At 49.2% G+C, this 17,722-nt stretch overlaps 1 protein-coding gene across 1 annotated transcript in view; it reads left to right on the top strand.

Moving 5' to 3' along the window:
* zgc:153184 (uncharacterized protein LOC751652 homolog) overlaps positions 1-11,265 on the top strand; it is a 79,275-nt gene extending 68,010 nt beyond the window's left edge. The window contains exon 6 of the mRNA XM_046296325.1: positions 10,201-11,265. Within this exon, the coding sequence (XP_046152281.1) occupies positions 10,201-10,707 (507 nt within the window). The 3' untranslated portion in view covers positions 10,708-11,265. The remainder of the gene's footprint in view (positions 1-10,200) is intronic.
* The last annotated feature ends 6,457 nt before the right edge of the window (positions 11,266-17,722 follow it).

The following is a 17,722-nucleotide window of genomic DNA, read 5'->3' as shown; positions in this document are numbered from 1 at the left end:
GTATATACTACCTCAATCAGCCTGACTAACAGGTGTCTGTATATATCTACATGTACATACTACCTCAATCAGCCTGACTAACAGGTGTCTGTATATACTACCTCAATCAGCCTGACTAACAGGTGTCTGTATATATCTACATGTACATACTACCTCAATCAGCCTGACTAACATGTGTCTGTATATAGCTACATGTACATACTACCTCAATCAGCCTGACTAACAGGTGTCTGTATATATCTACATGTACATACTACCTCAATCAGCCTGACTAACAGGTGTCTGTATATATCTACATGTACATACTACCTCAATCAGCCTGACTAACAGGTGTCTGTATATATCTACATGTACATACTACCTCAATCAGCCTGACTAACAGGTGTCTGTATATACTACCTCAATCAGCCTGACTAACAGGTGTCTGTATATATCTACATGTACATACTACCTCAATCAGCCTGACTAACAGGTGTCTGTATAGAGCTACATGTACATACTACCTCAATCAGCCTGACTAACAGGTGTCTGTATATATCTACATGAACATACTACCTCAATCAGCCTGACTAACAGGTGTCTGTATATATCTACATGTATATACTACCTCAATCAGCCTGACTAACAGGTGTCTGTATATAGCTACATGTACATACTACCTCAATCAGCCTGACTAACAGGTGTCTGTATATATCTACATGTACATACTACCTCAATCAGCCTGACTAACAGGTGTCTGTATATATCTACATGTACATACTACCTCAATCAGCCTGACTAACAGGTGTCTGTATATACTACCTCAATCAGCCTGACTAACAGGTGTCTGTATATATCTACATGTATATACTACCTCAATCAGCCTGACTAACAGGTGTCTGTATATATCTACATGTACATACTACCTCAATCAGCCTGACTAACAGGTGTCTGTATATATCTACAGCCTGACTACCGGTGTCATACTACCTCAATCAGCCTGACTAACAGGTGTCATGTATATACTACCTCAATCAGCCTGACTAACAGGTGTCTGTATATATCTACATGTATATACTACCTCAATCAGCCTGACTAACAGGTGTCTGTATATATCTACATGTACATACTACCTCAATCAGCCTGACTAACAGGTGTCTGTATATAGCTACATGTACATACTACCTCAATCAGCCTGACTAACAGGTGTCTGTATATATCTACATGTATATACTACCTCAATCAGCCTGACTAACAGGTGTCTGTATATATCTACATGTATATACTACCTCAATCAGCCTGACTAACAGGTGTCTGTATATATCTACATGTACATACTACCTCAATCAGCCTGACTAACAGGTGTCTGTATATACTACCTCAATCAGCCTGACTAACAGGTGTCTGTATATATCTACATGTACATACTACCTCAATCAGCCTGACTAACAGGTGTCTGTATATATCTACATGTACATACTGTTCACCTAATCATTTTTTGACTAATTGGTTGTCTGTATATTTACTACCTCAATCAGCCTGACTAACCTGTTGTATTCAGCATTTCAATCAGCCTGACTACACCTGTTGTATTCAGCATTTCACTGTACAGGTCTACTCAACCAGTTGTATTAACAGGTGTCTTTGATTTATTTACATGTACATACTACGTCAATCAGCCTGACTAACAGGTGTCTGTCTATAGGTACATGTACATACTCCTCAATCAGCCTGACTAACAGGTGTCTGTATATAGCTACATGTACATACTACCTCAATCAGCCTGACTAACAGGTGTCTGTATATACTAGGCCCTCAATCAGCCTGACTAACAGGTGTCTGTATAGAGCTACATGTACATACTACCTCAATCAGCCTGACTAACAGGTGTCTGTATATATCTACATGTACATACTACCTCAATCAGCCTGACTAACAGCCTCTCTACTTCTATATCCTGTCTTCCATTACTGTTGTTTTATATCTTTACCTATCTATTGTTCACCTAATACCTTTTTTTGCACTATTGGTTAGAGTCTCCATTAAGTATTTCACTTAAGGTCTACTACACCTGTTGTATTCAGCATTTCACTGTGAGGTCTACTACACCTGTTGTATTCAGCATTTCACTGTAAGGTCTACTACACCTGTCTGTATTCAGTGCACGTGACAAATAAACTTTGATTTGATTTGATTGGTTGGTCCTACTCCATTCAGTGGAAGCCTCCTGGTCTTGGTCTCTCCACGTCATCTCCTGTACGTGAGCTGTGACATCCTCCTTCTCCTCCATTCAGTCTCCTTTCCTCCCTCCAGGCCACTTATTCCCTCTCCCCTGGTGACACGTGTCCCTAGCTGTGTGTCCTGCCGTCCTAAAATAGGCCCTCTGTAACATAGAAATATAATCTAGAGAATGGGCCTCCCTATTCGAGTCAAATTGCCATGGTTAGACGTTCTAAGCACCTTCTATAGAGTCTATTTCTATGCTCTGTAAGCCCAGGAACAGGAACAGGCCTCCTGCAGTGGCTCAGCGCTCCTTCTCCTCCATTCAGTGTTATCCACTTAGCCTCCTCCTCTATTCCTCCCTCCCTCCCTCCTCCATTCCCTCTCCCTCCTTCTCCTCCATTCAGTCTCCTTTCCCTCCTCCTCCTCTATTCCGTCTCCCTCCCTCCCTCCTCCTCCTCCATTCCCTCTACCTCCCTTCTCCTCCATTCAGTCTTCTTTCCCTCCCTCCTCCTCCTCCATTCCAGTCTCCCTCCCTCCCTCCTCCATTCCTCCTCCATTCCCTCTCCCGTCTCCTCCCTCCCTCCTCCATTCCTTCTCCTCCATTCAGTCTCCTTTCCTCCCCCCCTCCTCCATTCTGTCTCCCTCCCTCCCTCCTCCTCCTCTATTCCGTCTCCCTCCCTCCCTCCTCCATTCCCTCTCCCTCCTTCTCCTCCATTCAGTCTCCTTTCCCTCCTCCTCCTCTATTCCGTCTCCCCTCCCTCCCTCCTCCATTCCCTCTCCCTCCTTCTCCTCCATTCAGTCTCCTTTCCCTCCCCCTCCTCCATTCTGTCTCCCTCCCTCCCTCCTCCTCCTCTATTCCGTCTCCTCCTCTCCCTCCCTCCTCCATTCCCTCTCCCTCCTTCTCCTCCATTCAGTCTCCTTTCCCTCCTCCTCCTCTATTCCCTCCTCTCCTCCCTCCCTCCTCCTCCTCCATTCCCTCTACCTCCTTCTCCTCCATTCAGTCTTCTTTCCCTCCTCCTCCTCTATTCCGTCTCTCCCTCCCTCCCTCCTCCATTCCCTCTCCCTCCTTCTCCTCCATTCAGTCTCCTTTCCCTCCTCCTCCTCTATTCCGTCTCCCTCCCTCCTCCTCCTCCTCCTCCCTCCTCCATTCCCTCTCCCTCCTTCTCCTCCATTCAGTCTCCTTTCCCTCCCCCTCCTCCATTCTGTCTCCCTCCCTCCCTCCTCCTCCTCTATTCCGTCTCCCTCCCTCCCTCCTCCATTCCCTCTCCCTCCTTCTCCTCCATTCAGTCTCCTTTCCCTCCTCCTCCTCTATTCCGTCTCCCTCCCCCTCCCTCCCCTCCATTCCCTCTCCCTCCTTCTCCTCCATTCAGTCTCCTTTCCCTCCTCCTCCTCTATTCCGTCTCCCCTCCTCCCTCCTCCTCCTCCTCCATTCCCTCTCCCTCCTTCTCCTCCATTCAGTCTCCTTTCCCTCCCCCTCCTCCATTCTGTCTCCCTCCCTCCCTCCTCCTCCTCTATTCCGTCTCCCTCCTCCCTCCTCCATTCCCTCTCCCTCCTTCTCCTCCATTCAGTCTCCTTTCCCTCCCCTCCTCCATTCTGTCTCCCTCCCTCCCTCCTCCTCCTCTATTCCGTCTCCCTCCCTCCCTCCTCCATTCCCTCTCCCTCCTTCTCCTCCATTCAGTCTCCTTTCCCTCCCCTCCTCCATTCTGTCTCCCTCCCTCCCTCCTCCTCCTCTATTCCGTCTCCCTCCCTCCCTCCTCCATTCCCTCTCCCTCCTTCTCCTCCATTCAGTCTCCTTTCCCTCCTCCTCCTCTATTCCGTCTCCCTCCCTCCCTCCTCCATTCCCTCTCCCTCCTTCTCCTCCATTCAGTCTCCTTTCCCTCCCCCTCCTCCATTCTGTCTCCCTCCCTCCCTCCTTCTCCTCCATTCAGTCTCCTTTCCCTCCTCCTCCTCTATTCCGTCTCCCTCCCTCCCTCCTCCATTCCCTCTCCCTCCTTCTCCTCCATTCAGTCTCCTTTCCCTCCCCCTCCTCCATTCTGTCTCCCTCCCTCCCTCCTCCTCCTCTATTCCGTCTCCCTCCCTCCTCCATTCCCTCTCCCTCCTTCTCCTCCATTCAGTCTCCTTTCCCTCCCCCTCCTCCATTCTGTCTCCCTCCCTCCCTCCTCCTCCTCTATTCCGTCTCCCTCCCTCCCTCCTCCATTCCCTCTCCCTCCTCCTCCATTCAGTCTCCTTTCCCTCCTCCTCCTCTATTCCGTCTCCCTCCCTCCCTCCTCCATTCCCTCTCCCTCCTTCTCCTCCATTCAGTCTCCTTTCCCTCCCCTCCTCCATTCTGTCTCCCTCCCTCCCTCCTTCTCCTCCATTCAGTCTCCTTTCCCTCCTCCTCCTCTATTCCGTCTCCCTCCCTCCCTCCTCCATTCCCTCTCCCTCCTTCTCCTCCATTCAGTCTCCTTTCCCTCCTCCTCCTCTATTCCGTCTCCCTCCCTCCCTCCTCCATTCCCTCTCCCTCCTTCTCCTCCATTCAGTCTCCTTTCCCTCCCCCTCCTCCATTCTGTCTCCCTCCCTCCCTCCTTCTCCTCCATTCAGTCTCCTTTCCCTCCTCCTCCTCTATTCCGTCTCCCTCCCTCCCTCCTCCATTCCCTCTCCCTCCTTCTCCTCCATTCAGTCTCCTTTCCCTCCTCCTCCTCTATTCCGTCTCCCTCCCTCCCTCCTCCATTCCCTCTCCCTCCTTCTCCTCCATTCAGTCTCCTTTCCCTCCCCCTCCTCCATTCTGTCTCCCTCCCTCCCTCCTTCTCCTCCATTCAGTCTCCTTTCCCTCCTCCTCCTCTATTCCGTCTCCCTCCCTCCCTCCTCCATTCCCTCTCCCTCCTTCTCCTCCATTCAGTCTCCTTTCCCTCCTCCTCCTCTATTCCGTCTCCCTCCCTCCCTCCTCCATTCCCTCTCCCTCCTTCTCCTCCATTCAGTCTCCTTTCCCTCCCCTCCTCCATTCTGTCTCCCTCCCTCCCTCCTTCTCCTCCATTCAGTCTCCTTTCCCTCCTCCTCCTCTATTCCGTCTCCCTCCCTCCCTCCTCCATTCCCTCTCCCTCCTTCTCCTCCATTCAGTCTCCTTTCCCTCCTCCTCCTCTATTCCGTCTCCCTCCCTCCCTCCTCCATTCCCTCCCTCCCTCCTTCTCCTCCATTCAGTCTCCTTTCCCTCCCCCTCCTCCATTCTGTCTCCCTCCCTCCCTCCTTCTCCTCCATTCAGTCTCCTTTCCCTCCTCCTCCTCTATTCCGTCTCCCTCCCTCCCTCCTCCAGTCCCTCTCCCTCCTTCTCCTCCATTCAGTCTCCTTTCCCTCCTCCTCCTCTATTCCGTCTCCCTCCCTCCCTCCTCCATTCCCTCTCCCTCCTTCTCCTCCATTCAGTCTCCTTTCCCTCCTCCTCCTCTATTCCGTCTCCCTCCCTCCCTCCTCCATTCCCTCTCCCTCCTTCTCCTCCATTCAGTCTCCTTTCCCTCCTCCTCCTCTATTCCATCTCCCTCCCTCCCTCCTCCATTCCCTCTCCCTCCTTCTCCTCCATTCAGTCTCCTTTCCCTCCTCCTCCTCTATTCCGTCTCCCTCCCTCCCTCCTCCATTCCCTCTCCCTCCTTCTCCTCCATTCAGTCTCCCTTTCCCTCCCCCTCCTCCATTCTGTCTCCCTCCCTCCCTCCTTCTCCTCCATTCAGTCTCCTTTCCCTCCTCCTCCTCTATTCCGTCTCCCTCCCTCCCTCCTCCATTCCCTCTCCCTCCTTCTCCTCCATTCAGTCTCCTTTCCCTCCTCCTCCTCTATTCCGTCTCCCTCCCTCCCTCCTCCATTCCCTCTCCCTCCTTCTCCTCCATTCTGTCTCCCCTCCCTCCTTCTCCTCCATTCCGTCTCCCTCCCTCCCTCCTCCATTCCCTCTCCCTCCTTCTCCTCCATTCTGTCTCCCTCCCTCCCTCCTTCTCCTCCATTCAGTCTTCTTTCCCTCCTCCTCCTCCATTCCTTCTCCCTCCTCCTCCTCTTCCATTCCTTCTCCCTCCTCCTCCTCCTCTTCCATTCCTTCTCCCTCCTTATCGTCCATTCAGTCTCCTTTCCCTCCCCCTCCTCCATTCCGTCTCCCTCCCTCCTCCATTCCTTCTCCCTTCTCCTCCTCCATTCCTTCTCCCTCCTCCTCCTCTTCCATTCCTTCTCCCTCCTCCTCTTCCATTCCCTCTCCCTCCTTATCCTTCATTCCGTCTCCCTACCTCCTCCTCCTCATCTTACATTCCTTCATTACCTTCTCCTCCTCCATTCCTTCTCCCTTCTCCTCCTCCATTCTTTCTCCCTCCTCCTCCTCTATTCCGTCTCCCTCCCTCCTCATCCTCCTCCTCCATTACTTCTCCCTCCTTCTTCTCCATTCCTTCACCCACCTCCTCCTCCTCTTACATTCCTTCTCCCTCCTCCTCCTCCTCCATTCCTTCTCCCTCTCCTCCTCCTCCATTCCTTCTCCCTTCTCCTCCTCCATTCCTTCATTACCTTCTCCTCCTCCATTCCTTCTCCCTTCTCCTCCTCCATTCCTTCTCCCTCTCCTCCTCCTCCATTCCTTCATTACCTTCTCCTCCTCCATTCCTTCTCCCTTCTCCTCCTCCATTCTTTCTCCCTCCTCCTCCTCTATTCCGTCTCCCTCCCTCTCCTCCTCATCCTCCTCCTCCATTCTTCTCCCTCCTTCTTCTCCAGTCCTTCACCCACCTCCTCCTCCTCTTACATTCCTTCTCCCTCCTCCTCCTCCTCCATTCCTTCTCCCTCTCCTCCTCCTCCATTCCTTCTCCCTCCTCCTCCTCCATTCCTTCTCCCTCCTCCTCCTCTTCCATTCCTTCTCCTTCCTCCTCCTCCTCCATTCCGTCTCCCTCCCACCCTCCTCCATTCCTTCTCCCTCTCCTCCTCCTCCATTCCTTCATTACCTTCTCCTCCTCCATTCCTTCTCCCTTCTCCTCCTCCATTCTTTCTCCCTCCTCCTCCTCTATTCCGTCTCCCTCCCTCCTCATCCTCCTCCTCCATTACTTCTCCCTCCTTCTTCTCCATTCCTTCACCCACCTCCTCCTCCTCTTACATTCCTTCTCCCTCCTCCTCCTCCTCCATTCCTTCTCCCTCTCCTCCTCCTCCATTCCTTCTCCCTTCTCCTCCTCCATTCCTTCTCCCTCCTCCTCCTCTTCCATTCCTTCTCCTTCCTCCTCCTCCTCCATTCCGTCTCCCTCCCACCCTCCTCCATTCCTTCTCCGTCCTCCTCCTCCATTCCATTTCCCTCCCTCCTCCTCCTCCTCCTCCATTCCGTTTCCCTCCCTCCTCCTCCTCCTCCATTCCATCTCCCTCCCTCCTCCTCCATTCCATCTCCCTCCCTCCTCCTCCATTCCATTTCCCTCCCTCCTCCTCCTCCTCCTCCATTCTTTCTCCGTCCTCCTCCTCCATTCCATCTCCCTCCCTCTTCCTCCATCCCGTCTCTCTCCCTCCTCCTCGTTCTCCATTCCGTCTCCCTCCCTCCTCCTCCTCCTCCTCCTCCTCCTCTATTCCGTCTCCCTCCCTCCTCCTCCTTCAGGGTTTTCTTTTTGCCCCAGGACCCAAGATGTTTCTTACAATACAACTGCCGATGACAACAGCTAGTGCACAGCAACTGAGGCTAACCGAGTTGCGGGATCCAAAATCCAAAAGTAAATGAATCAAACTTGGCAAGGAAACACTGTGATAACATTTCAAAAACATTAAACCAAGTTGTGTTCAACATGCATCTTATCTAGTGCCCTACTCCTTTAGTGCCCTACTCTTCTAGGGTCTGTCCCTCTTATCTAGTGCCCTACTCCTCTAGGGCCTGTCCCTCTTATCTAGTGCCCTACTCCTCTAGGGTCTGTCCCTCTTATCGAGTGCCCTACTCCTCTAGGGCCTGTCCCTCTTATCTAGTGCCCTACTCCTCTAGGGTCTGGCTCTCTTATCTAGTGCCCTACTCCTCTAGGGCCTGTCCCTCTTATCTAGTGCCCTACTCCTCTAGGGTCTGGCTCTCTTATCTAGTGCCCTACTCCTCTAGGGCCTGTCCCTCTTATCTAGTGCCCTACTCCTCTAGGGTCTTCTAGGGTCTGTCCCTCTTATCTAGTGCCCTACTCCTCTAGGGTCTGTCCCTCTTATCTAGTGCCCTACTCCTCTAGGGTCTGTCCCTCTTATCTAGTGCCCTACTCCTCTAGGGTCTGTCCCTCTTATCTAGTGCCCTACTCCTCTAGTGCCCTACTCCTCTAGGGTCTGTCCCTCTTATCTAGTGCCCTACTCCTCTAGGGTCTGTCCCTCTTATCTAGTGCCCTACTCCTCTAGTGCCCTACTCCTCTAGTGCCCTACTCCTCTAGTGCCCTACTCCTCTAGGGTCTGTCCCTCTTATCTAGTGCCCTACTCCACTAGTGCCCTACTCCTCTAGGGTCTGTCCCTCTTATCTAGTGCTCTACTCCTCTAGTGCCCTACTCCTCTAGTGCCCTACTCCTCTAGTGCCCTACTCCTCTAGGGTCTGTCACTCTTATCTAGTGCCCTACTCCACTAGTGCCCTACTCCTCTAGGGTCTGTCCCTCTTATCTAGTGCTCTACTCCTCTAGTGCTCTACTCCACTAGTGCCCTACTCCTCTAGGGTCTGTCCCTCTTATCTAGTGCCCTACTCCACTAGTGCCCTACTCCTCTAGGGTCTGTCCCTCTTATCTAGTGCTCTACTCCTCTAGTGCCCTACTCCTCTAGTGCCCTACTCCTCTAGTGCCCTACTCCTCTAGTGCCCTACTCCTCTAGTGCCCTACTCCTCTAGGGTCTGTCACTCTTATCTAGTGCCCTACTCCTCTAGTGCCCTACTCCTCTAGTGCCCTACTCCTCCAGGGTCTGTCACTCTTATCTAGTGCCCTACTCCTCTAGTGCCCTACTCCTCTAGGGTCTGTCACTCTTATCTAGTGCTCTACTCCACTAGTGCCCTACTCCTCTAGTGCCCTACTCCTCTAGGGTCTGTCACTCTTATCTAGTGCCCTACTCCTCTAGGGTCTGTCACTCTTATCTAGTGCCCTACTCCTCTAGTGCCCTACTCCTCTAGTGCCCTACTCCTCTAGTGCCCTACTCCTCTAGTGCCCTACTCCTCTAGTGCCCTACTACTACTATTCTATTTGGCTCGTTAGATTATTACAACTAATTAGCAACAGAATCCATAATTAAACACATTAAAATGCATAATGTGTTAAGTTTGTTCCTAATAAAACACGATATCATGACTAATGATTGTCTTTCTAAGATGTTGTGTTAAAGTACAGAAGGCCAAAATCATAGAAAAACAGAGATTGTAACCGAGCTCAAGATAATCAAGTCTTACTAAAGCCCGACTTTATTCATTAGCAATTGTGTGTTGCACAACACTCAGTCTTTCCTGTTTTTTCCTCTCTCCATCTCTCTCTCTCTCTGTCTCTGTCTCTGTCTCTGTCTCTGTCTCTGTCTCTGTCTCTGTCTCTCTCTGTCTCTCTCTGTCTCTGTCTCTGTCTCTCTCTCTCTCTCTCTCTCTCTCTCTCTCTCTCTCTCTCCGTGTCTCTCTCTCTGTCTCTCTCTGTCTCTCTCTCTCTCTCTGTCTCTCTCTGTGTCTCTCTGTCTCTCTCTCTCTCTCTCTCTCTCTCTCTCTCTCTCTCTCTCTCTCTCTCTCTCTCTCTCTCTCTCTCTCTCTCTCTGTCTCTCTCTCTCTCTGTCTCTCTCTCTCTCTCTCTCTCTCTCTCTCTCTCTCTCTCTCTCTCTCTCTCTCTCTCTCTCTCTCTGTCTCTCTCTCTGTCTGTCTGTCTGTCTGTCTGTCTGTCTGTCTGTCTGTCTGTCTGTCTGTCTGTCTGTCTGTCTGTCTGTCTGTCTGTCTGTCTGTCTGTCTGTCTGTCTCTCTGTCTCTCTGTCTCTCTGTCTGTCTGTCTCTCTGTCTCTCTGTCTCTCTGTCTCTCTGTCTCTCTGTCTCTCTGTCTCTCTGTCTCTCTGTCTCTCTGTCTCTCCTGTAGAGTCGAGTTCGGCTGTCCTTCAAGAGGCGCCCGCCCACACGGCAGCACCGGCAGTCGTGTGTCGAGGAGGGCGTAGTCTCCGAGGGAGGGGTTGTGTCCCAAGGTAACCAAGATGTCCCCCAGGTGAACGGGGCCGAGGACCAGGTGGACCAGGTGTTTGAGCAGACAGAGGAGGGCGGGGAGAGGGACGAGGAGACCCAGGGAAGCCCCCCGTCTCACCCAGACACTCTGACAGAGACTGGAGACAATGACAGGGACAGAGAACAGGCCAAAGAGCACAACGTTCTGGAGGAGGAGACAGGAGAGGCAGCCCCAGCCACCCAGGATGGGAAGGAGGAAGCTGGGGAACAGGCGCTAGGTGAGCCCCAGGCTTCAGATTCTCTGGAGGCCATAGAGGAGGAGAAAGGGTCTTGTTGCTCTTGTGGAACAAAAGGAGACAACAAGCAAACAGACGAACAGGAGGATTCAGCTCAGCCTCGGGAGAGGGAGAGGGATGAAAACCTCTGAACAATGTTCACAAATCACTGTTGAAGAAATAATTACAATCAGTCATTGTGTGAGTCCCACGTGGCACCCTACTGCTTTATAGTGCACTACTTTTGACCAGAGACCTGGTTAAAAATAGTGCACTATATAAGGAATAGGGGTGTCATTTGGGATGCATGCTCATTAATTATGAAACTAGCTTGTCTTCTAAGAACCCTCGTTGGACATTCTGTATACTGCATAATCTTGGTTCCCAGAACTAAATCTTTCCTTGCTTCACCTGTCACATTGCATTGTGTCTGTTAGCAGTGTATAGACAATCCCCTGCATAGCTTTGTGTTCCATCAGATACTGTTGGAGGTGATACTTTCTTGTTTCTGCAGCAGTTTGAAGTAATAATTATCTTTATAGTATTTGGCCCAGGTGTGTCACCTCTCCTGGTTATCTCTCCTGGTCACCTCTCATCTCTCCTGGTCACCTCTCACCTCTCCTGGTCACCTCTCCTGGTTATCTCTCACCTCTCCTGGTCACCTCTCCTGGTCACCTCTCCTGGTCACCTCTCACCTCTCCTGGTCACCTCTCCTGGTTATCTCTCACCTCTCCTGGTTATCTCTCACCTCTCCTGGTCACCTCTCACCTCTCCTGGTCACCTCTCCTGGTTATCTCTCACCTCTCCTGGTCACCTCTCCTGGTCACCTCTCCTGGTCACCTCTCACCTCTCCTGGTCACCTCTCCTGGTTATCTCTCACCTCTCCTGGTTATCTCTCACCTCTCCTGGTCACCTCTCCTGGTCACCTCTCCTGGTTATCTCTCACCTCTCCTGGTCACCTCTCCTGGTCACCTCTCCTGGTCACCTCTCACCTCTCCTGGTCACCTCTCCTGGTTATCTCTCACCTCTCCTGGTTATCTCTCACCTCTCCTGGTCACCTCTCCTGGTCACCTCTCACCTCTCCTGGTCACCTCTCACCTCTCCTGGTCACCTCTCCTGGTCACCTCTCCTGGTCACCTCTCCTGGTCACCTCTCACCTCTCCTGGTCACCTCTCCTGGTCACCTCTCCTGGTCACCTCTCCTGGTTATCTCTCACCTCTCCTGGTTATCTCTCACCTCTCCTGGTCACCTCTCACCTCTCCTGGTCATCTCTCACCTCTCCTGGTCACCTCTCCTGGTTATCTCTCACCTCTCCTGGTTATCTCTCACCTCTCCTGGTCATCTCTCCTGGTTATCTCTCACCTCTCCTGGTTATCTCTCACCTCTCCTGGTCACCTGTCACCTCTCCTGGTCACCTGTCACCTCTCCTGGTCACCTCTCCTGGTCACCTGTCACCTCTCCTGGTCACCTCTCCTGGTCACCTGTCACCTCTCCTGGTCACCTGTCACCTCTCCTGGTCACCTCTCCTGGTTATCTCTCACCTCTCCTGGTCACCTCTCCTGGTCACCTCTCCTGGTCACCTCTCACCTCTCCTGGTCACCTCTCCTGGTTATCTCTCACCTCTCCTGGTCACCTCTCCTTATCTCTCACCTCTCCTGGTCACCTCTCCTGGTCACCTCCTGGTCACCTCTCACCTCCTGGTCATATCTCTCACCTCTCCTGGTCACCTCTCCTGGTCACCTCTCACCTCTCCTGGTTATCTCTCACCTCTCCTGGTCACCTGTCACCTCTCCTGGTCACCTGTCACCTCTCCTGGTCACCTCTCCTGGTCACCTCTCACCTCTCCTGGTCACCTCTCACCTCTCCTGGTCACCTGTCACCTCTCCTGGTCACCTGTCACCTCTCCTGGTCACCTCTCACCTCTCCTGGTTATCTCTCACCTCTCCTGGTTATCTCTCACCTCTCCTGGTTATCTCTCCTGGTTATCTCTCCTGGTCACCTCTCCTGGTCACCTCTCCTGGTCACCTCTCCTGGTCACCTCTCACCTCTCCTGGTCACCTGTCACCTCTCCTGGTCACCTCTCTCACAGTAAAACAGTACGTGTCACCTCTCTATCTGATGCTGCTGTCGGAGCAAAAAGAGTAGGACTTCTTTCGAAGGACAATTATGAAACATTTCATTTTCTTTTTTCATTGTTCAGCTTTTTGCGGAAGCATGGCTTCATTTGGCATGAATACACAGATGTCTCTTTCCATGTGCGCAGCCTGCAGGTAGCCTACTCTTTTAAAGTGATTTGTTTGACAATCAGATAGTTGTGTTCATGCCATATGAAAATGTCATACTTAAAAAAAATGTTTTTGAACCTTTACATGACATTAGAGCGTTTCCTGGTTTCCACACAAACAGCTGTTGTCTTTACATGGCAGTGATTATACAGACAAGGCAATACGCAACACACTGGTTGGAAGAAAAATAAACACTTGAAAGAAAAGTAAGAACGACAGAAAGAGAGAGAGAGAGAAAGAGAGAGAGAGAGAAAGAAAGAAAGAGCGAGAAAGAAAGAAAGAAAGAAAGAAAGAGAGAGAAAGAGAGAGAGAAAAAGAAAGAAAGAGAGAAAGAAAGAAAGAGGAAGAGAGAAAGAAAGAAAGAAAGAAAGAGAGAAAGAGAGAGAAAGAAAGGAAGAGAGAAAGAGAGAGAGAGAAGAAAGAAAGAAAGGAAAAGAGAAAGAGAGAGAAAGAAAGAAAGAAAGAAAGAAAGAATGAGAGAGAGAAAGAAAGAAAGAAAGAAAGAAAGAGAAAGAGAGAGAAAGAAAGGAAGAGAGAAAGAGAGAGAAAGAGAAAGAGAGAAGAAAGAAAGAAAGGAAGAGAGAAAGACCAGAGAAAGGAAAGAAAGTTAAAAGAGAGAGAGAGAGAAAGGAAGAGAAAACGCAAACCTGTAAATACAATGGAAAGGAGCTAACAGAGAGACCATCTGACAAGAATGAGAATAGAAAGAGTCCTCAGTCATCAAAGATAGACTCCCCCCCCTTTTTTTGTAATTTCTCAAGGTGTTTTTTTGGGAGGTTTTGTTTATCAGAGAGAGAGAGAGAGAGAGTTTTTTTGAGCTTTTCAACACTGTAAAATTACAATGTTTAGTGTTTATTTGAGAGAGAGAGAGATAGAGAGAGATATTGTAGAGAGAGAGAGAGAGAGAGATATGAATAGAGAGAGAAGAAGAGAGAGAGAGAGAGAGAGAGAGAGAGAGAGAGAGAGAGAGAGAAAGAAAGGAAAAGGGCCTCTGGTTTCAGCTAGTCTTAATGTCTGGACTCCTTTTCTGTTCTGATGAATGGAATGTAAAAGAAACAATAGAAAGATCTGGAAACAGTTAACATCCTGTGAAACACTGCGTTCCCCTGGTCATAACATCACCGCAACGATAGTGTTCAGAGGGACAGAAGATAGTGGAGGTGATGAATACTAAGGCCCTGCGTCCCAAATGACACCCTAATCCCTTATATAGTGCACTACTTTTAGACCAGGACCCATAGGTCTCTGGTTAAAAGTAGTGCGCTATATAGGGAATTAGAGTGCCATTTGGTACGCAAACCTGTAAATACAATGGTATAAGGAGCTAACAGCCAACCACACAGACCATCTGACAAGCTAAATGAGAATAGTTTCCAAACGTTCTTTCGTCCTCAGTCATCAAATTATATTTGTAACTCCTCCCCCCCCCCTTTTTTTTGTAATTTCTCAAAGTGTTTTTTTGGGAGGTTTTGTTTATCAATCGTTGTGTAGATTCAAGTTTAGACAGTTTTTTTTGTTGCTTTTCAACACTGTAAAATTACAATGTTTAGTGTTTATTTGACACAGGAGAGTGACAGATATATAGGCTTATATTGTATAGCCTGAATCTATGGCTCTGGTCCGTAGCATATGAATAAATATAGAATGAAGAGCCTGATGTTCGTTATTGTACTTCCAGAGTTAGTGGTGACGAGGATGGTTTTAAAGGGTTGGATAACTAACGTGGTTTTAAAGGGTTGGATAACTAACGTGGTTTTAAAGGGTTGGATAACTAAGGTGGTTTTCAAGGGGTGGATAACTAACGTGGTTTTAAAGGGTTGGATAACTAACGTGGCAGGTACATTATAGTTGGAAGAGTGATGAGGATGGTTTTAAAGCCACTACTGTGGGACTCAGTGGCGGTTGGTGCCATTTATGTTAAGGGAGGACAATTTAAAAAAAAATAATAATGAGCATGGCCTTATTTCTATTACAGCATATTGGATGACTGTCATTCATATTCCATTCACCCAGTTCAATGTAACAGTGATAGGTTTAGGTTACTGTCATTCATATTCACCCAGTTCAATGTAACAGTGACAGGTTTAGGTTACTGTCATTCACCCAGTTCAATGTAACAGTGACAGGTTTAGGTTACTGTCATTCATATTCACCCAGTTCAATGTAACAGTGACAGGTTTAGGTTACTGTCATTCACCCAGTTCAATGTAACAGTGACAGGTTTAGGTTACTGTCATTCACCCAGTTCAATGTAACAGTGATAGGTTTAGGCTACTAAATGATACTCAAATGTTCCCCTGTACCCATCACGAGGTTGATACCACCTAGCCTATGACTGAAAGTTTACAATGTAGGTGCACACAGGTCGAGAGGCAAGTTGGGAGTAATCAAGGTGACAGACGGTGACACATTCAATACCGACCTGCACACTCTTACCTGCATCTAGCTGATCTGCTGTGTAACGAGAGTTTCTGTTGGACAAATTCAGGTAGGTCCCTTCCCTGTTTTGTTCCGCATTTAAGAAACGTTTTGCTACAGAATTGGCAGAATGAATACACCCCTGATCATCTGCACTCACAGTTCACTTTCATGGCAGCCACATACAGCATCATCACTTTGTTTTAATAAATAAACGCAACTGAATACAATACAAGAAACACGAACAGACATGAAATGGAAACAATGACACCTAGGGAAGGAACCAAAGGGAGGGACATATCTAGGGAAGGAACCAAAGGGAGTGACATATATAGGGAAGGAACCAAAGGGAGGGACATATATAGGGAAGGAACCAAAGGGAGGGACATATCTAGGGAAGGAACCAAAGGGAGTGACATATATAGGGAAGGAACCAAAGGGAGGGACATATATAGGGAAGGAACCAAAGGGAGGGACATATATAGGGAAGGAACCAAAGGGAGGGACATATTTAGGGAAGGAACCAAAGGGAGGGACATATCTAGGGAAGGAACCAAAGGGAGGGACATATCTAGGGAAGGAACCAAAGGGAGGGACATATTTAGGGAAGGAACCAAAGGGAGGGACATATATAGGGAAGGAACCAAAGGGAGGGACATATATAGGGAAGGAACCAAAGGGAGAGACATATATAGGGAAGGAACCAAAGGGAGGGACATATATAGGGAAGGAACCAAAGGGAGAGACATATATAGGGAAGGAACCAAAGGGAGGGACATATATAGGGAAGGAACCAAAGGGAGGGACATATATAGGGAAGGAACCAAAGGGAGAGACATATATAGGGAAGGAACCAAAGGGAGGGACATATATAGGGAAGGAACCAAAGGGAGTGCCATATATAGGGAAGGAACCAAAGGGAGAGACATATATAGGGAAGGAACCAAAGGGAGGGACATATATAGGGAAGGAACCAAAGGGAGTGCCATATATAGGGAAGGAACCAAAGGGAGGGACATATATAGGGAAGGAACCAAAGGGAGTGACATATATAGGGAAGGAACCAAAGGGAGGGACATATATAGGGAAGGAACCAAAGGGAGTGCCATATATAGGGAAGGAACCAAAGGGAGGGACATATATAGGGAAGGAACCAAAGGGAGTGCCATATATAGGGAAGGAACCAAAGGGAGAGACATATATAGGGAAGGAACCAAAGGGAGGGACATATATAGGGAAGGAACCAAAGGGAGTGCCATATATAGGGAAGGAACCAAAGGGAGAGACATATATAGGGAAGGAACCAAAGGGAGGGACATATATAGGGAAGGAACCAAAGGGAGTGCCATATATAGGGAAGGAACCAAAGGGAGGGACATATATAGGGAAGGAACCAAAGGGAGTGACATATATAGGGAAGGAACCAAAGGGAGGGACATATATAGGGAAGGAACCAAAGGGAGGGACATATATAGGGAAGGAACCAAAGGGAGTGACATATATAGGGAAGGAACCAAAGGGAGGGACATATATAGGGAAGGAACCAAAGGGAGGGACATATCTAGGGAAGGAACCAAAGGGAGGGACATATATAGGGAAGGAACCAAAGGGAGAGACATATATAGGGAAGGAACCAAAGGGAGGGACATATATAGGGAAGGAACCAAAGGGAGGGACATATCTAGGGAAGGAACCAAAGGGAGGGACATATCTAGGGAAGGAACCAAAGGGAGGGACATATCTAGGGAAGGAACCAAAGGGAGTGACATATATAGGGAAGGAACTAAAGGGAGGGACATATATAGGGAAGGAACCAAAGGGAGTGACATATATAGGGAAGGAACCAAAGGGAGAGACATATATAGGGAAGGAACCAAAGGGAGGGACATATATAGGGAAGGAACCAAAGGGAGGGACATATATAGGGAAGGAACCAAAGGGAGTGACATATATAGGGAAGGAACCAAAGGGAGAGACATATATAGGGAAGGAACCAAAGGGAGTGCCATATATAGGGAAGGAACCAAAGGGAGGGACATATATAGGGAAGGAACCAAAGGGAGAGACATATATAGGGAAGGAACCAAAGGGAGGGACATATATAGGGAAGGAACCAAAGGGAGGGACATATATAGGGAAGGAACCAAAGGGAGGGACATATATAGGGAAGGAACCAAAGGGAGGGACATATATAGGGAAGGAACCAAAGGGAGGGACATATATAGGGAAGGAACCACAGGGAGGGACATATATAGGGAAGGAACCAAAGGGAGGGACATATATAGGGAAGGAACCAATGGGAGTGACATATATAGGGAAGGAACCAAAGGGAGGGACATATATAGGGAAGGAACCAAAGGGAGGGACATATCTAGGGAAGGAACCAAAGGGAGGGACATATATAGGGAAGGAACCAAAGGGAGGGACATATATAGGGAATGAACCACAGGGAGGGACATATATA

Source organism: Oncorhynchus gorbuscha, linkage group LG13, assembly GCF_021184085.1.
Source record: "Oncorhynchus gorbuscha isolate QuinsamMale2020 ecotype Even-year linkage group LG13, OgorEven_v1.0, whole genome shotgun sequence".
Lineage (NCBI taxonomy): Eukaryota > Metazoa > Chordata > Actinopteri > Salmoniformes > Salmonidae > Oncorhynchus > Oncorhynchus gorbuscha.
This window is presented reverse-complemented; position numbering and strand designations above follow the sequence as displayed.